Source organism: Nothoprocta perdicaria, unplaced genomic scaffold, assembly GCF_003342845.1.
Source record: "Nothoprocta perdicaria isolate Ctin4 unplaced genomic scaffold, notPer1 scaffold_72, whole genome shotgun sequence".
NCBI classification, from domain to species: domain Eukaryota; kingdom Metazoa; phylum Chordata; class Aves; order Tinamiformes; family Tinamidae; genus Nothoprocta; species Nothoprocta perdicaria.
Genome location: NW_020455999.1, coordinates 2,522,960 through 2,543,015, shown reverse-complemented (window position 1 = coordinate 2,543,015; position 20,056 = coordinate 2,522,960). Strand labels below are relative to the sequence as shown.

At 50.4% G+C, this 20,056-nt stretch overlaps 1 protein-coding gene across 1 annotated transcript in view; it reads left to right on the top strand.

Annotated features, from left to right (window-relative positions):
* The window catches only part of PRDM16 (PR/SET domain 16), a 199,387-nt gene that overhangs the window by 98,179 nt on the left and 81,152 nt on the right, over window positions 1–20,056 (top strand). Inside the window, exon 4 of the mRNA XM_026051121.1 lies at window positions 12,731–12,781. Within this exon, the coding sequence (XP_025906906.1) occupies window positions 12,731–12,781 (51 nt within the window). The remainder of the gene's footprint in view (window positions 1–12,730; window positions 12,782–20,056) is intronic.

The following is a 20,056-nucleotide window of genomic DNA, read 5'->3' as shown; positions in this document are numbered from 1 at the left end:
TGCTGCCCGTGGGCAGCGCCTGCAGCTCTGCRGAGCGAAGGATGAAAGGAGCCCGGTCCCCTCGGCAGGGCGTCGGGATGGGACGCGGCTGCGGACGTCGCGGTGGGAAATGCGGCTGCTGATAAAGAGCTGCCGTCCCCACAGGAACGGAGTCTCGCGCGGCGGCGGCAGCGGCCTTGGAGCTTTCCGGAGGGAGCTCGTGTCTGTGCCCGCGGCTGTGCCCGGGAGCTCCCTCCTGGCCGGGATGCCGGGATGCCGGCAGGGCTGGCGGGGCAGCTCTGCGGCGCCTGCGCTTTGCTGTTCAAAACACTCATGTTGCACTCGTATGTACTAAAAAAGCGTATTCTTTAGTGCAGAATCCCAGTTAATTCTGTGCAGGGGCCTACTTGGAGGAAGAAAGAAGCTCTCAGCGTTGTCAGGAAGGAAGCTAGTGCACCTTGACGTGTTCTTTCCAGCCCTTTCCTACCTAGCCAGGGTCTGGCTCGCTTTCCCTGATAGTGCTGCCAGGGCTCGAGTTTTGTGATAAAAAGAGATGCCTCCGCAGCAGCCTGAACGCACGAGAGGCCCCGGGTGTCCCCCGCGCGCCTCTGAACGCGCCCGTTGGGCAGAGCAGGGGCCTCCTGCCCTCGGCGGCCGCGCGCAGCTCCGCACTAGCGCGGTGGCGTTTTCAGCGCGTCCCTTTCGTAGAAGAAAAGCCTGAGCAAAAAGAGCGTCACCGTTAGTGACGTAGCTGCGCAGTGCAGGCTCTTTCCCAGAGGCTGAGGATGCCGCCTTGGGATGCACCTTGCAGYCCCTGTGCCGGTGCGCGAGGCTGCTGCTGTGGGATGTGCTGGCAAAGCGGCACTTCTCCTCCCTGCCACAGAGGAAAAAGTGCCTTATTTTGGGTGCAGAGGGGCAGGTTTGAGTGTTACAGACTGCAGGACCAAGTGTTGGCTTCCTCTTCGAGCCGTGTTGCACAATGCTGGCTGCAGGAGCGCCCTTGCGCGAGGCCGGGCCCATCGGTGAATCCAAGAAGTGGTTTCTTTTGAAGACGCGCGTTCTCCTATGTAGCACAGGAAGGGGCCGACAGGGTGATTCAAACTTCTGGAAGGATTTAGAAAGTTTTTGTTGTGATTGGGCGGAAAGTTCTGAGCCACGTTCTGTACTTGAATGAGTAAGTAACCCCACTTGCCTCCGTTTCACATTTCCTGTCTTTGACTGTTCTGGGACACAACCTTGCACCATAAATTTTGAAAAATAATGGTAAGAAGCAGCTTTTCAGGGAAGCAGCAGCAAACGCTCGCTGCAATCGTCCTTTTTTGCTCTCCTTTATTTGTGAAACGCCGCCTCTCCCGCTGTCCGGGTCTGTGGGGCGGGCAGTAGACACTGGCAGGAGGACTCTTGCGGATAGTCCATGWAAGGCAGAGGTTCTCAGGGCTCAAAAGAGCTCCCTGGAGAATCTACYGCCCTGCCCGGCGACCTCTGAGAAGTGCCGGGCTTGCCAGACCGTGGGGGACACTCGTGCTGTGGAGTCACCACCGAGTTGGTGTCCCCAAAGGGTGTCTGGGTGCTTACAGTTTTCTGTCAACAGGCTGTATGTCCAAAACTGGTCCAAGGTGCTCGCTCTCGCTGCTGAGAGGTGTCCTGGGAGGAGAAGTCCTCCTGCCTTGAGCTGCAGGGGTGGTTGGTTCGTCTCTTCCTTTTTCTCCTGCTGAGCTGCTTGTCTTTAATCAGGCAGCTCTGCTGGTTATGGAGAGGGGACAGTTACACTAGCRAGAGATAAGCCAGGCTTCAAAGTCTGAACTGATGTGTGGGGAATTCTGAGCCTGCCGGATCAAAGGTGTCTGCACCTGAGCAGGAAGGACAACCTTAGTGCTAAGGCTTGGCCTAGGGATCTTGAAACCATTCCTAAATGCCAGGGACTCCCTGTGTGATGTGGGCAGGGCTCCTGATTTCTGGCCTCGGTCTCACATCTGTACAATCAGCAGGATAATCCTCCTCTCCCTTCTTCCCCTGCCCTGTCTGTCTCCCTACTTGCTTTGCGAGGACTTGGGAGCTGTCCTTGCAAAGTAAGATGGGTCAGCGAGACCCGTCCCCTTGTTTTCTGCATCAGCCCGTGCTCTGTCTTGGAGCCCCGTTTACTTGATGGCACAGAGACCGGAGCCGACGGCTCCGTGCTCTGAGCAGGCAGCAGCCCTGGCTCTTGATGCTGGTGTCCGAGGAATCGCTCCAGGGAAACTGCCAGCTAGAGGTCACCCTGTGTCCCCTTAGCCACGGTGCAGCTAATAAAGGCGTTGTTTGTGAAGCAGCTGCTGATTATCATTGGTGAGCAAACGTCTTTGAATTTTATAGCTCCCGTTATCTGAAATAATAAAAACCCAGTGTCAGTGACAAGTCGAAGGTCACCCCATCTCTCAGCTGAGGATAGTGCTCAACRAAGCTCAAGATTGTACACACTTTTGTCTAAGCAGTCTGTAGAAAATAAAAGGTAGAAAAAGGGATTTTATTTTCTGATATGCTAAGTGTAAGGTTTTAAAACCAACTGCCGAAATTCGATGTTGCAAAATTTGCACTCCTGAAAGCGATGCGGGAACTGCTGCTGTTGCAGTGGAGAAGAGCAAGGCCCGGCCTTGCGGGAGAGCAGCATCCTCACACGACTCCTAGAGCACGTCCCGCCCTATTTTGTGTGCTTGTTCATTATGCAGCTCCGTTAAGGGAGCTTCATCCTTCTTTGCTGTGAACCTAACTCATTAAGAGTAATCATACAGTAAATGTGTTTGCAAATATTCTGCATTCTTTTTCTTGCTTAGCTATTTTTCACCTTTACCTAATAAATCCGGATTCGATAAACCTCTTATCTACCCACATCATTGCAAAACAAGAGTAAAAGGCTAGAGCATTACACCTGCTTTGCAATATTGCCAGTGACCATTCGGACACAAAGTAGTGGAGAATCAGGCTGTTTTTCTTTCAAAACGTCAGTAACAGGATCTCAGAAACTTGCATTAAATCTCTGTGCCAGGCTCTCASAATCTGAATGAAGGATATGAGTCAAGGAAGTTTTCTGTATTATTAACTATTGAGCAAAAGTTTTCATTTTTTTTCCCCCTATTACTTCTCAGCTTCCACCTTTCAGAAAACAGGTAGCATATYTCTGAGTGAGGTGCCATTTCAGTCAAACAAGAATTGGGATGGTTGTGAGCCACTTTTGCAAAAGAAGATTTAATAGAAAAATCTATTAAAACAATCAAAGTATTCACCTTTCAGGGAAGCCATTGTGCAAATGCAACGTAAAGAGACAGCAATAAATCACCATACTGTGCACCCCAAATAGATAATCAATTTAGCTCAAAGCATCAATAATCATAGTTTGACATTTATTACCCTGTGGGTGTTTTATCTTTTAGGCTAGGGGACAGCAGGGCGATGATGAATATCAGTTCTGCCACAGAGCACAATTAAATGGTTCAAGGAAACGGATTTTATATTTTACAAAAAAAAAAAAAAGCAGTCAAATTCATAATTACATGAAATCTGTCGGAAATAAATGAGATTCAAATGCGTAAAACTCGAATGTAGTGTTATAGCTCATGAGCTAATGTTGCAGATGCCCTTTCTGTATTCCTCTTATGTGAGTTTTTAGGCCAGATCTCATTCTACAGAATATCTTTCTTGCACAAGTGCAAGAGATAACAAAAATTATGGGTGAATCGGCTCATGTGTTCAATTCATTATGCAGCCAGAAAGGTGAAAAATAAATAGGCAGTTGCATTGGTCACGTAGACTGAGCACTAAAGAAGAATCAAAATGCGATCATGTGCTTATTTTCCAGTAAAATTGACGATTTTGAAAGTGAAAGGTGTCGAATAAGTAGTTCCAAAAGTAAGTTGTCTATATTAGAGTTTGTTCTAATGCTTATACATCAGTCCAAGCAGTTTTGGGCCTTTTTTTGAGGCTAAATATTTTTTACTATTTACTAAAATAGTTTTTACTTTCAGAACAGTTTTACTTTCAGCAAAGTGAATTAACCCCTTAGTGTCTTCAGCACCCAGTACTGGCGAGGTGGCCTGGATAGGTTGCTGTGAAGTTGTGTTTTCCCTTCTTATGATCTGAACCAAAATACAATTAGGAAACCGCACAGCCTGACAGATGATGCCCCTGTCATTAAGCTCTTGGCAGAAGTCAGAACTCTCAAAATAAGTCTTTTGAAGGGGAGGTATTAATCAGCCTGAACTTGTGCCCCAGCTAAATGTCAGCCAGGTTATTGCTTTTGGAGGCTATTTTGATAGTCCTGCAACCTCCAGGCTCAAGACCTGAATCAGGAGGTCCTGAAGGGGCTGCCGGGGGCTCGGGCTGTGCCCGTCACGGCCCCGAGCCCCCACGCACGCGTTTCTACCTGGGCAAGTCACGAGCGGCACGAGAGGAAAACAGGAGCTGATTCCCATGAATTCCTCCCGCGAGAAAATGTGTTGAAATTGCCACCCACTCGCTGTCTGTCTGATTAAATAAAATATTAACCTTTTCCAAACACAGTATTGCCATTCCAAGCATAATATTATCCAGTTCTGTCTGAGATTGTTCCTGCAGCTCTTAGAAGTGAGCTCACCTGGCACCCCCGCCAGCCCATTCAGATCAGACAGTGCAGTGGGTTTGGAACAAGCGCCTGGTTTTGYGGGTGCCGGCAGTTGGTCCCTAGCGCACTTCGGCGCTCCCTCTCCGTTGGGTCCCCTCCCCGCGATGGATGGGATCCACCCTGCAGATGCGTGCGTGTCCGCGTCCCGGCTCCCCGCGCGGCGCCCGGGGCCCCGCCGGCCGCCCACCCCTTCGGGCTGCCCAGGGCTCCAGGTTCCAGGAGCAGGGCCGGACAAGGGCCTTTCCCTGTGCTCACCGCAGCCCCTGCTAGGAAGGAGACACGGGGATGGAGAGTTGCCGGCCGCGCGGAGCGGGCGCGAGGCTCCTCCCGGCTCCGCTCGCGGGGGATCTCTCTGAGTTAGTGGCTTTGGGTGAGTGCTGGGGCTGCCGAGGCGCTTCCTGCCGCCTGCACCAGAGCTGCTACGTGAGTCTCCATGTCACTGTCTTTCAAAACCCACCTCGATGGAATGGTCTCCATCAAGGAGTGCTGCGTGTCTGCATCYGCGCTAAAAAAACACTAGAGCCTCTCCTAGCAGCCTAATGTTTCCCTTCCTTGCGCTCTAATGGGCTGTTTTTCTTCCTGCATCTCGGTGGCGCACGATGACCTTGTCACGTTAACGTGACAGGCTGCAGCGCTGGGGGGTATCAGCGTGACATATCCCATCCGCTGTCCAGTGCCAGGCAGGGCCGCGTTCCCAGCCTCGGGGAGGCTGCTCTTCCCAGCCCTGCTCCGGGCGGAGCGGCAGCGGGGGCTGCTGGCCCAGACGGTGCCCACGGCAGCCCCGGCAAAGGGGTGGCAGTGGCGCCTTTCGGCTAGTCCCCCTCAAGAGTGATTGATGATGGGACGCGTCCCCGTGGCGCATCTAGGAAATATGTGTAAAAACATTGTATSTTCTTTAAATGCGGTAAAATAAATCATAGTTCTTCGTGTTGTCTCTTTAGCCTGCAAGGAGGAGGCAGTTGAACCATATTTTCGCTGTTCTTCCTCAAATCCATAGCTGATAAGTGTGGCGGTTGGAGCAGCCCGGGGCCGTGTCGTGCAGGAGGAGGCTGTGACATTATTTGACAATTTTAACCATGGAGAGATTGGTGTGGAGACCAGTGCCGATAAATCACGGCGTCGCTGACAGGACTTTTGTCACATGGTCAAGGGGATTTTGTGGGGGAAAACAGAGAAGGAAAATGGCAGGAATTGGAAATGAAGGTCCCCCAGTGACAGCGACYGCGGAGGCAAGCAGCAGCTTAGTGCAAACACCACCCACAAACAGGCGGCCTCTGGATACGGAGCRGTCCAGGCGCAGGAGGTGCGTTCGTTTGTTGTGCGGAGTCTGTCTCGGTCTCCTTCCTGCGTCTGGGGGTGTTCTGCAAGGCATCCCACTCATCACAGGTATGAGGCTGGGAGCGGAGTGCGCTGCCCTGTATAGATCCATACGTCAATATGTGTCCTGGATTGTAACCCCTTAGTTTAATATGAGGTATGAGCTCTTCCGCCGCAGCCCAGAGGTCCCCATACGTCAGGGCGAGTGTATGTCAGTGGTGCCATTACCAGAAGATAGACGATCTCTCTTTATTTACTTATGATTATTACTGATCATCTTAACAAACAGGTTATCAATATATGAAATACAGAGGAAGTTCATTTTTATTATTCYGTCAATACCAAGCCATATTTATGACTAAAAAGGGTTGAGAACAAAAGAYAGATGGATCTTGTACGACTAAAGGTAACCATCCAGTTTGATTACTGCAGCTGCAGACAGCAGAGCTTTATCTGTTAACCAGAACGTCACTTTTCACCCTTTGAGATGATTTTTTGCTCACGTAATAAATAGCTGTAGCTACATTTACGTGATTGCATTATGTAGTTCTGAGGCAGGCAGAATTTAGAGCTGATGCCTCTAAACTTCCATTGCAGGCCTATCTTTTCTGGGGACTTTTGAGTGAAAAAGTGACTGTTTTGCAGCTCTGAAACACATACTGTCAGAACAGCTCGTATTTTATTTAGCATGAATGTCTACTAGTCAAATGCCCAGTTTTACTGATGAGCAAGCTAAGTAAATACAGACACAATTCAAACTGTTTAGATATGAAATTTTCTGCCTAGCCTGGTAATTAATGGCTACTTTCTCATAAATATAAGCTTGGAWTTTTTAGTGACCTTTTCAAAGGGTGCCTTTCTTGATGGTTTCTAGAAGGCTGGGAGAGAAGTAGTTAAATAAAGCAAAGTTATTTTACAGTCAAAATTAGGCCTTAACACTTGAGAAGAAAGCACTGTCATTCATTTAAAAAATGGCCAGGTAGGATGTTCCTCTCCAAGGAAAACAGGCAACATGGACTACAATCTGCTCCCCCCCCAAAAATAATGTCAGTGGTGTTTGCGTTCACAGGAGAGAGCAAGGTGCGGGCCGATTCCTCCACCTGTGCTTTGAATAGCACCTGGTTTCCCTCCAGTGAATGGGACTCCTTGTTCACATTTGCAGGACTGGGAAGGGTGGCCCAGTTTCTCCCTAAAACCGACGAGGTTCTAGGTGATTGCCGTGGGTGTTTGGTCTGTATTTGCTGGCGAGTGTTTAGTGCTGACCTCGGGACCGTGTCTGAGGAWCGGGCAGAGTTCTCGGGACGCACTGTCTCCGTCCACGTTTGTGCTTTCCCTCACCTCATGGCCCACTGAAATCCATCTGAGCAGCGGCATTTATTTTATTGTTGGTTTTCCCACTATTTTCCAGCCTTTCCTGGGGGCTGCTCTTTCTCCACGAGGGCTCTGCAGGCCTCCTGCTCCCTCAGTGCTCCGGCATCCGCACAACTTCCCTTCTCCCGAGTGGTGAAAACTATTTGTATTGCAGTAAAGCATAGATAAAAGGTTGTTAAAGGTGATGCTAGGTTGCTGGAATGGGGACAAAGAGGCGCCCGAGGCCTCCCTGCTTTGGAGTCCCGAGAAAGGCAAAAGCATCTCCTGGATGCAGCGAACACGCAGCCTGAAGGAGCTGCTTGCTCTCTCTCCTGCCAAACTGCAGCCTGTCGAGTGTGCTTCTTGTGCTCGTTAACACTGGACTTTAAGAACCCGATAAGAATGCAATATAAAATCAAACAGCCCCTAAAGACTGCGAGATTATATTTAATGCTCTGCTATCACCAGCCGCTGAGTGCTTGGCCGGGGGACCGGTGGCATTTGCTAATCAGTCCCCCCTCCTGTTTGTCTTGGCGCAGAGTCCTCRGCGTGCTGAGGTTGTTAGCAGTGCTCCCCATTAGCGCCGGCACTTCCTGGTGCTTGCGGGACACGGTGGGTCGCGGCGCGGGGACGGCCGCCCTGCCGCAGCCAAACACAGAGCGTTCTCTCTGCAGCTTTATTCCTAAACGGGGTGTTGGACTTTGGTTTTCCTCCCCGTCGCCGAAGGCCGGCGCTTCCCTGCGCTTTCTGAAAGCACGGGAGGCTGCTGCCGGGGCAGAGAAGGCGCTCTTTGTTGCCAGCCCGTCSCTCCGAGGGTCCTTTCTTTGCAGCACCCTGTGAGCAACCTGTACCGATCCTCCTCCACAAAGCGCGGTCTGTTCTCTGAGATTTGGCAACCAGGGAGAATTCCTCTATAAAGCCAGACAAGACACGAGGCACAAGGAAGCGCGGAGGCAGGTAGCCAGAAAAATTGGGGCCTGCATCCCGGCTAGTTTGCACSACTTTTCCCGCAGGATCGGGGCACCTTTTTGTTCAGACCTTAGCAGGAACAGGAGTGGTTGTGGCACGGTGCGGCGCATCCCGGGTTTGCCGGCCGCTGCTGTTCCCATTTGCCGAGTGCTCCTGGTCGTGCTGGGCACTGGAGCAGGGAATAGCCGGGATACCCTTCCCATGCCAGCCCTTCCTAGCGGCCCGAGCAGCCTGTCCGCCCACCAGGACCGGAGAGTCCCCCCTCCTAGGCCTTTAAAGTAGGYATCTGTATGTACAGATACAAAGCAGGCTTCCAAACCTACAGGATTTACTTTTTTTTTTTTCTTAGTGATAGTTTGAAAAATGGTGCGTATGATTCAGCAGATTGTGAATTGGGTCCATGTGCCATTTCAAAGTATCCGCGATAATGTTCGTGTTTGGTTAATCATGGATCTAAAATGCGAGATAAAAGCAGTTGCTGCAAAGTAGCAGTAAGTTTTTGATAACCTGGCCGTATGTGTAGGCRCTTTAAGTATAATGCCAAACTACATGAAAGACCAAGAAAAGCAACAGCTGATTTTTYCTTTTCTGTGAAAATAACATTTTTACCTTCCACAGAAATCAGGTTTTTGGTTTCATTTCAAATTTTGCAGATGGATCGTTTTGAAAGCTGCTAACAAACATATAAACCGTGTCCTGCATTTCCTCTTTGCAGTCTGGAGGGCTGGTGGCGGCCGAGCTGATTAGCTCTTTACTGCCGCGGCAGTAGCATTTGTCAATATAATGAGTAATGGCTTTCCGTGTCTCTGGCTAATAGTAACAATGAAAAATGCATCGTGTGCTTTCCTAGGGAAGTTGTCCATGGACACCAGGGAGTGGGAATGTTGCAGAAACATKAGCTGAAGGCAGATAGGAACAGGCCAGAGTTCCCGGGAATGTCGGTGTGTGCCGGAGCCACGTGAGCAGCGCGTGCTGGCAGAGCTGGAGCTGAGTTGAGGGGCTGGCCGTGCCCGCGGATGCGCGCAGCCGCTCAGGAGCGCGGTGGGACGAGCTTCCCGAGTGGTGGGACGAGCTTCCCGAGTGGTAGGATGAGCTTCCCGTGTTGTGGGACCAACACCACGTGGCAGGGCGAGCTTCCCGTGCAGTGGGACAAGTTTCCCACATGGCAGGACAAGCTTCCCGAGCGGCAGGACGCGCTTCCCGCAGGTTTCCCACGGGATTCCCGCGGTGCCCGGTGCGAACCCTGTGCTTGCGGCGGGCCAGGTCCTGCCAGGTGCTCCGCGCTCCTGGGCTCACGCCAAAAAAGCACTTAAACACGGGAGCACTTCTGTTCCTGATGCTTTCTGTAATGCCCCTCACTGGCTTAAGGATGTGCCTGGAGCGGGGCCAGCGCTCTCAGGACGTTGCAGGATAGGACTTTCCTGCAGTAATTAGTGAAAAATATGTTACAAAAAGACAGGCAGCCTAATGCTAGTGTTCCTCGGAGAGCACAGGGTCGGTGGGGATGGTGGCAGGGACTTTGTGGGCGCCGGGCGCCCTGTGCCCGCCTGGGGATGCTGCTCCTGTACGGATGTTCCCCAGCGGCGCCACGGAGACRTTTGCATTTCCAGGCCTGCAAGAAGGTGGAAGGAGACGTGGCCCTGGGTGTCCTGGTGCTGGCGTGGGAGCTGCGGGCAGGGACCCCGTGGGGCCTCGGGGRCGCTCAGTAACTCCCCCATTAACAGCAGCAAATGAGACCACCTGTGATCTCCTCTGAAATATCAACGGGAGCTTCTGCTCAGCACAGAGGCAGGCTCCTTGGTCTGTTTTAAGACAAAATAACTGCTTTCCATGTATTTTTTTCCCCTTTAATGCCCTGGCTCGGTGTCTGCAGGGCCTTTGCTGGGGCCGCGTGGGGCGGCCGGGTCGGCAGCGCCGGGAGCTCCCGACAGCTCTGCCTCTCCCAAGGGGGACAGCTCTGCCGGCACCTCGGGCACTCGCTGCGGTGTCCCTGGCTGGAGCGGCGACCCCGCCGGCCGTGGGCTCTTGTTGGAGGAGCAGAGGTGATAATGAATAGAACACAATGCCAAGGAGTGGTGTTATCAGCACGGCCACTTCCGTGCAATCCCCACACGTTCCTGTCTGCCCCCRATTCGCTGCACTTTGGGAATTACTTCATAAAAATCAAGGTTCCCCRTGATGTAAGAGGCAGGTTCCAGTCTGCCATGCTCTTCGCCTTCAGAGTTTGCTGAATATGTCAAGCCATGCCTATTTAAGCTGCTTTTTTTTTTTAATGACAGTTTATCTGAGCTCACGGAATGAATGGATAACATTACTATTTACATAAGCTCATTGTGATCTGTCTCGGTAATGTAATCAAATTAGGGTTAACTGCAGCTGGAGAATGCCAGCTTGTAAACTGTTTTTCAAAAAGAATCACATGGTGTCACTTGACATGTTTAGTATACATCCAGGAGGCTTTGCAAAAATTATAGCACATCCCTAAATAATGTAGCTAAGTCAAGATTTTGTTGCCACCAGTTCTCTGAACCCGGGAAGAGAAATGCAGTGAAATTCATCAAAAAAGTTGGAGGATAGAAACCTCCAAGCAGATCCCTAACCCACACGCTTTCCTGAGGGGCTGCTGCTGACGCGGTGTCTTTCTTTTGGCTAGAATCAACATATCAGTTGATAGGAAAAGCATATGGTGTAAATTTTGAGTGCCTTTAAGAACATCTGTGCTAACTGCAAAGCTGCGGCCCACTGTGCATGTCAAGCGCTGTATTTAGCACTGTGGCACTCGCATGAGATGAGGTCCAGCCTGGGCTACAATTACCTAATGAGGAGGTTTTCAAAGTATCTTGTGTTATTCTTATTAATAAACATCACATCTGGTACTTACTTTGTCTYTCCTCTAATTAGGAGATAGTATTTACATGGATGAGCCGTGCCCCTCCGAGCCTGCAGCGTGCGGGCAGGCGGAGCCGATTCCTCAATTTCCATATGTCCCTTTCCATAGGAGGGAACTTTCAAGGAGTTTTCTTCTCAAACTGGGAGCATAAAAGAGGAATTTTGAGAAATATATTCTAAAAATRGTTCCAATTCTCCTACCATTGCTAAAATATCTTTTCCCACACGTATGTTTTCATAATTTGAGTGGGAATGTGGTTTCATCTATATGAAAATTCTTCATGAAATCAGGATTTATTTTCCCAGAGATTAGAGGAAATCAATTAGAAAAATAATATTTCTCCGTGTCAAAAATATACCATTTAGAAATTTCCTGAATGAACAAGTTTATTTTTCAACTTTAAACAATTTCTGTTTCACTTTTTCTCTCACAGCTTATATTAACTTTAGATAAAAAGGCAGTGATATTTTTCCAGAGAAACAGAGTTTTGGATGAGTATGAAACATTCTTATAGAAATTGTGTTTTCTAGGAAATTTGAAATTTGGGATCTGCCCTGAATTGAAGAAAAAAAAAAAAAAGATTAAATATCCTTTGAGAAGCAGAACTTGTCCCTGGAGCTCCAGGCCTATCCAAACCAAGAAAAGGAAGCTTGTGTTGGCATTTAGATCCAGACTCAGGAATTCCTGACTGTTAAGCCTGTTTATATAGGGCTCTACCACAGCCCAATTTGCACTTCATTTCATTTTTTTATACCCTCTCCATTTATGGCCGTGTGGAGTGGGTGGGTTGTGCCCCCTGCGCACCCCTCACCGCTCGTGATTAGAGGTGCTCTGCATGTACAGGGGCGGCTGTGTCCTCACCGGGGCTGCAGTGTCGCGGGGAGCTTTTCGAGTCCATCAAGCGTATTTAGGTTACGGCTCCGGACGGGTCATGGGGCAGGTCTCAGGGGAGTTCCCAGGGTCCCCAGTAGAAGGAATCGGTGCCAGGATCGCCCGGCGCATCCGGGCGGCTTCTCCCTGTGCGTGGGGCTYGACCGGCGTCGCGGTGACGTCTCCCGTGGACCCTTTTTGGGTCGCTCTGGTGTTCACCCCTTGGGCCTGTTGTCTCTCAGCTGCTTTCCAAACCACAATTTCAGTATCTATTAAAGCTGTTGTAAAATACAGAGTAGCTCGGGATCCCTACTGTATAAAATATGACAGGTTGTTATTACAGCTGAACCTGGAAGCATTTGCCAACCTGTTTCAATATTTGTGCATTGGTTGATCTCCCCCCCAGCATGGTCAAAGGGGCCCAAGAGCCTTGGGCCAAATCCTCAGCAGCTGCCGAATTGCCACGAAGCTTCCTTGGTTTCAGCAGAACCAAAAGAGTTGGCACCAGGAGAGGATTTGGCCCTTTCCATTTTTTTATTTCCTTTATTGAGTGAAGTGGAACCGCGGATATCGGGCTGCGCGCACCAGCCGCTCCCAGAGCACGTCAGGAGTCCAGGGAGCCCCACGCGTGTTTTGGCCCTCCTACATCATGCTGAACCTGGTTACTTTATACTGTGCCTGGCTGCAGCTTCACTTTTCTTTTTTTTTTTGTTTTCTTTTAGCAAATACTGAGCGATCCTGAGGTGACTTCCCAAGAGGGCAACATAAAAAAGGTAGGATATGGGTTAATCTTACCCTGTTTTACTACTTGGCTTTGCAATGCACTTTGATGCTTTTTTCTCCTTTAAGTGAAGCTGCACTTTACAGAAACGTGTTACCAGTTTTCCAGTATTTGCTGTTGCCCTTATGAGAGCAGTATTGGTGTTTCCTTGGCGCGCTTGGTGTCTTTGGGGAGACTGCAAAAGGAAGCCATGGTGTGGAGCCGCATCCCGCCCCGGGATCCCTTGGGATCCCCGGCATCCCTCCCACGCGGGAGCCCTTGGCCACCSGGGCCGGGCTGCTCTCGGGGACGCGAAGGTGACGCTTTTTCCACGGTTATCTTTATTTGAGGGTTGGACTTGACTGTAGCCCGTCCAAGGGCACGTGGGGTGGCGTGTCCTCGGGGAGGCTCCGAGCTGGCTGTAGTGCCGTCCTCTTGTCTTGTGGGGGCTAATCATACTTCTGCCTGTAAAATAGGGGGTTTTCGAAGTGCAACGCGTTTTACAGCGGAACTGGCCGCAACTGCCTTTTTTTTCACCCAATTTGGCCATTTTCAGCCYTCTTTCTTAGCTCTGAGAGTTAAGAGGAAACGCTTGTGTCACTGGCAAGGCCCAGAGAAACGTGATACTCGTCAGGCCCCAGAGTTTGTCTGCGAGAAGGTGTTTAGGTGTTTATGCCCAGTGCTATGTCCACATATTCTCCCTGCATTGAGCAAAATCAGCTTTTATTTAGGGAACTCGAGTTCCCAACCCGAGAAGTCCTCTGACCACCCCGCGACCTTGCAAGGGACCTGTCGCAAGAGCGCTGAACTTTTTACCTTGTTCCCGTCCCTGACTCATTTGGGGGTTGTCTCTGCCTCGGTGGGATCCTTTTGTCTGGGCAGACATGGTGACAAGGTGGCAGGTTCTTATTATCATAGCGCCGTTACCGCGAGGATGGAGTCAACTCTCCGTGGCCCCAGGCTGTGCGCGATTCCCTTCTCAGAATCCTTAATTACAATATCCCAAATAAACCCCGCATCCGCACCCCGCTGAATCCGCGCTGCCCGAAAGAGAGCCGGGCTTTGTGTAAAACAAGGATGGAAGGAAACACGAAGTGGTCAGCTATGTGCGTTGAAAGGGCTCCCCCCTTACACTCGAGTACTTTAATTTCAAAGGGGAATGCTGCAAATCTGCCGTTCTTTGAAACACCCATGTCCTCAAGTATTCTCCTGTGCGCTGCATATACAACCGGCCAGTTATGATATTTGACAAGGAAGGGGCTGCCCTTGCCCTTCTTTCTCTAGRTGCATTGTAGAGAAGCGCTAGGGCAGTTTATGAGGTGATAAATTTATTGAAGGATGGGCAGTGGGCTTTTACAGCCAGGGTAAAAAAGGTCAGAGCAGTAAGGTAAAGAGTTCAAGTCTAAACTTAATGGCTTGTGAAGAGACCGCTGCAAGACAGCTCTGTGGCCAGAAGAAGATGAAAAATAAAGAATGAAAAATCATCCCATGCAATTGTTGCAGTATCTGAAAATTATTTGTGGGCAGTCGTGTCCTTGCCGAAGGGGGTTCAGCGCCGCGTTCCAGACCTGCTCCGAGCTCGCGGCCCTGCGCACGCGGAGCTGAGCGCCGAGCCCGGCCGCTCGCGGCTCCGCAGGGCCTCGCGGCGCGCAGGAGAGCGCCGGCGAGCCCGGACGAGCCCGGAGGAGCCCGGAGGAGCCCGGACGAGCCCGAGTGAGCCCGGATGAGCCTGAATGAGACCGTGTGAGCACGGACGAGCGCGCCCGGCCCCGCTCCGGCCGGGAAGGTGGCGCAGCCGCCACGAGCCACAGGGATCCTCTGCCCGACGGCTGCATCCCAGGCCCGGAGGAGGAGAGGCACCGGGCTCCGGAGCCAAAACCCGCAAAAACGCAGGATAAAACCCACAGAAGGGGAGCACAGCAGCCAGGCTGGCTGGAAGGCGGTGCAGGAAGCCACCTCCGGGTAAAATTGACCCCAGAAGCAATTTTTGGTGTTACGTTACCAGAAAAAACGTCCCATTATGCAGCTTTTCTTAAACTAAAAGGCAGTGAAATGTCTGAAGACACAGCAGAGCACACACTAGTATATTCTATAATAAACCAGGCCCTCCTTCGGCTTGCAGCTAAATAAGAGTTATTTTCCCACTATTCCCAGTATTTTTCAGATGAAATTACTCTTATTTCTTCTGGGACTGCTAACACCAGAAGRCGTTATTTTTTTGTTAGCACTTGTCTCAGAATTAGAATTTCTAGCAATATAACTAAAGGATCTATATCCATGATCATTTTTCCATATCTGGAAATGTGTTACATAATAGAATAAAAAGGGATTTATTCCTGCCAAGCTTTTCTTTTATCTGGTTTGCTTCCTGACGCTTACTTCAACCTGTAAAAACATACATCATCACCTCGAAGTTCTTGTTTATTTTATTTTTTAAACATTTGTTTGATTGAAAGTAATGCTCAAATGGAAGGTTCACCTTTTGAGTGAACGGAATGCAAACGTTCAGTCGTGCACAAATTTGCACTTAGTTTTACTTTATATGTATATATGACATATTATATATTATATATTGTAATATATGTTATATATATAAGATACTTTTTATTATATACTTCTTGTTTTATGCTTTAGCTGAGTGTGAGCATGCGTATTTTGTCTCATCTTTCCAGGCTCTTTTTCCCCTAGCCGTTCTCCTGCAGTCTGTTTATTTTGCTCACGCAGAGGCTCCCGTATTCTTTCTCTCTGCATTTCCTGAGCATTTCCAGTGCGTGTGATACCTCCAAAAGCCGTGTTGTTGTCATTATCTTCACTGTCATTCTGATTTAGCTGCGAGCGGGAGATGGGGCCCGCGCTTCGCGGGCCAGGACGTGCCGGCAGCGCCTGCTGCAGCCCGTGGCCTCGCGGGGCTCCCACTCGCCGCCTTTCACCCTGCTCCCCAAGTCACTCTGCACGGGGCTGGGGCGCGCGGCCCCTCACGGGGTCCCCCAGGGACCTCGCTCTTCAGTAGACTCTCTATTTAGTTTCTGTTTACTTAGAGGGAATGGCCTGAGGGGCTACTGGAGAGAAAACATCTGTGGGAGATAATCTATAGAGTTATCTATCTATCACTCTTGTCGACCCTGTCTCCCTCGAGAGCAAGCTGAGAGACTTGTAATAAAAAGGCATCGCTGAAGAGGCTTTAGGGACAAATAAAGAGACATGTTAAGGGCCAGCTGAAACAGGATGGAAGACATTATTAAAGCTCAATAGCCATCTTATCAAAATCCAATAGGATAGGCATTTGGCAAAAGGCTTTAAATTTATTCTTTGACTTTCTGGAGAGCTTGAATTTATCTATTAACAAGAATGCGCTACCCAGCGAGCAGGAGATGCTATCTGATTCAAAGGAGTTGGATTCAGTCTGGTATTTATAAAAAGAAAAAGACAAAATAGAAAACAAAAGCAATTTTTTTTCCTCTGCTTCAGCCAACTCCATTTTTATATTGCAAAATATAGGAAAGCAGCAATGCAGCACAGCTCCTAGTATAAACCAAAAGTAATTTATTCAATAGCTTCTCTCATCTTCTCCCGAATAACATGGAGTTTTTTTCTGAAAATCATGACTGTTAGAAGCGGTGTGAGATAGATATCTTGTTATGAGGCAGTAAACAAGGAAGCAGGTAGGAGGAAAGCTTTCCTTCCTCAAACAAAAGTTAAAAATCAGCAATGTTTTGCTCCTACAGATCCGGAGTTAAGAGAGTTCCATGAATCCCCTCGGGTTGAATATTATATACAAAATGCTACAGGTCAGACAAACCATCTGATACTTCAGAAACACATTGTTCACCCCAGATGATTGATTGATAATTATGATAATTTGCAAAATGATTATTTGGGTATTATAAMCATACTTTGTCCCCCCGGATAGCTGTGAAGACATTTTCTATATGAGGGGCCGTCAGAAACGGCCTCTGGCAAGGCGGGCTATGGGAAGGTCTGGCCGGTCTCTCCCCGCGGGATCGCTGGGGCTGATGAATGACGACCCAGAGGAGTAAGAAATCAGACTTCAATAAGCAGTCAGGAAGGTAGTTAGGGAAGAGCAGGGAACTGTTAACTGTCTTTTGTGCAGCAATTACGGGAGAGGAGGCCCCGCAGGCTCAGGCTCAGCTCCTCTCTCCAAAGAAATGCCCCTAAAACCATAGGTAATGCTGAAAAACTCCCACTTTCAGCGACAATTCTCCATCCCTCAGTTCTGCATAGTGAAGAATCCAATCAAAGTTCTTGTGCTTGTGCATGCAAGGCTGCCAGCTTGCCTGGAACACCAGGAAACAGGGAACGCTTAGCTCTCCTTAAAATAACGGCTGCTTTTTGGGCCTAAGTTTAGCTTGGAAGGGGAGAGCACGTTCTCTCCCGGCYGCGCGCTCCTCCAGCAATATCCCCGTATCCGCGTTAGACTCCACCGTCAGCACCGTCYCTGCCTCACGGCTGCTGTTTCCCAAAGAGCTTCAATTTGCTTGTTTTATAGGCTATATCTTCATGAAATCCCGGGATGTTTAGCTGCCACAAACAGAGGCAGCCCTGAGTTGATTTTTATAATCTTTTCCTGAATAGACTTGCGTCATTCCAATAAGCCGTGGACAAAAGAGTGGACAGTTGTCTGAGAGTCTTTTTTATAACATTTCTCTCTTTCTATTGTTAGGGAGCTGCTAATAAAAGAAACCAGGAGTCCATTAATTCAGTGAATGAACATATAGTAAAGTCAGTTCCCTCTTGAGAACAATAATGTTGCGGTCAGCTTAGGTTGCCATGGAAACTAAGTACTTCTAAGAAGTTTGCATCCTTGATTTTGCTGAAACGAGGCCTGTGAAGTAAGAGAAGGTGCAAAGCGGGCGCGGAGGAGTCAGCGGAGAAAGCAGTGGTTAAACGGTGGTGCGGGATTAACAGGCTGCGCTTCGTTCCTTTGGCGCGGCCGCACACGTGGGCTGCAGCCTCGGCTTGCACGGTGTGTAGGACAGATGACTTTACAGGGAGGCCTCGCGCCGTTTGGGACCTGGGGTGAGGTGAAGACGGGCAGCAGCGATTCCGTTTCCTCTGTGGAAATGTGCATTGCACCTCGTGCACAATGCCTGTGCACGTGTGCATTGCACCTCACATGCACAATGCCTGTGCTCATGTGCACTGCTCCTCGTGCACAGTGCCTGTGCACGTGTGCAYTGCTCCTCGAGCACAATGCCTGTGCACGTGTGCATTGCTCCTCGTGCACAACACCCTGGCAGAGCCGTGTTGCCCATGTGGGCAGTTCCGTGGGCACCGATGCGAGCGCCGGCGTGCACGCTTGCAGCCGCGGGGCTCGCAGCGGAGCCGCATGCAGCACTGCTGCACCRCCAGCGAGGCCGCTGCCCCTCGAACGCCGCCCTGGGTCAGTAGGAGCTATTGCAGCCGCCAGCCGGCTGAGAATGCCAGAATGCCCCAGAGATCCGCGGATCCGCTGCCAGCCGGCCCCTGTCAGCGCTGAAGGCAGCACTGTCTGGAGCCCAACATCAACCTCAGGAAGGTCATGTGAAAGAAAATCCTCTGTCATCAGGAAGCCCTTGGCCCCGTGGCCTTTCTGACAAACCTTAAATCACCAGAGTAGACAAAACAGCGCGAATTTGGGAATGGTGGCCCCTGGGGCTGGAGCGCGGGCCGGTGCTGAGGAGGGGCTGYGTTAGCCGGGCAGCCTTGGGAACGGGCATGGATGCTGTGGGAGCCTGGGGCTCCCGCGGGACGGCTTCACTCCCGGAATGACATTTAGCCTGTGCACAGGGAATTGTGTCRCACGGGGCCTCGGGAAGAGGCTGTGCTGGGAAGGAGGCAGTAGGAGCTCGGGGGAGCAGCAAGCGGGAAGGGCGGTGAGGACGGGCAGGCGGCGGCGGCTGCGGCGCTGCTGCCAGCGGGGAGGGAAGGCTGAGCAGAGCAGCGCGGCCAGTCCCCCCCAGCACCGCCAGCAGCGTCACCCAAGCGCTTCCGTCCACTTCTGGTTTGCGTTTTGCCCCAGGGGTTATCAGGGGTCTCCAAAAGGGTGAAGGTGTGAGTGCTGCCCCGTGCTGCAGGAGGCGGCCGCGGCGGAGAGCAGCCGTGGAGTGGAGCTCGCAGCCGGGCGAGGGGCCGGCGCACGGAAGAGCCGCGGCGCCAGCGCCCGCTCTCGCAGACCCTTCCCGTGCTGCCCGTCAGGGCAGCTCGGAGCTTCCTGCAGCACATCCTGGAAGCGCGAGGCGAGGCGAGGGGGCCCTTGCTGCCTTGGTTGCGTTTTTAGTGAAATGGAAAGGTGTGGAGCAGTAGCGTGGAAAGYTGCGGAGCGCGCGCTCTGAACCCTTCTCGCGCTTCTGCTTAGGCTCGRCGTGCCCGGGGCGTGATTGGAAAGGAGCCGCTGTGCCAGGGGCTGCGGTACCGCTGTGCCAGGGGCTGCCCGCTCTCTGCAGCAACGCCCAGCAGAAGCCCAGAACATCCTAACCCAAGGCCGGCTGCACTGGGGGCTCGTGGGCAAAGCACTTCACTGCTTTTTGCCCCTGCTTGCTTTTCCACACAACTGGAAGGATGAATTTTGCTTTCTGAAGGGTTTTAAATCTAGGAAAAAGAAGTCATCATATTAAAAAGTAGACATTTTTATTATTTTTATCGAGATAACAAGAACTTTTCAGATTAGTGAAGCCATAAAACAAGGTTTATTATTTAATCCTGGTATATGTCTGTGTTATTTCTGAACCTAGACCAAGGCTTTAACCATGTGCTACATGAATGGTTGTGTTCTTGCGAATTAAAATTGTTGCACAGACCGAGGCTGGTAAAATGGCCATGACCACGAAAGCAGGTTTTTTTGCAGATAATTTTAAATGGCCCTTTATGTTGTGTGATAGGGAGGTTGGCAAACAAGTCCCTGGTGAATGTCAGAGGTTTGGAGTCTGTTTGCTTTGGAGGCTCACTCAGAACTTTGGATGCATCTCTGAAATTCATCYGAACCCCCTTGGTCTGAAAAACACAGATGAAAATCTCGCACATAGGATTTCTTTTGATTAATTTCGTTTAATTCCTTACTCTAACTGGGCTGGAAATACCCAAGAAATAGGTCTCCTTGTTGCATTTCCACTGTTCTGTTCCTCGAACCAGCCAAAGTTTTGAAGTGATACAAGCTTAAGTACATAAATAAGGAGAAAATAAGATAGATGTTTCTTTTCCTTTTAAACTCCAGAGGTATTTCAGAGCTAGACAAGGCTCTCAGTGTATTTTCTTTCTCTTAAAGGTTTAGCAGAATGGCAAAGGCTTTTTT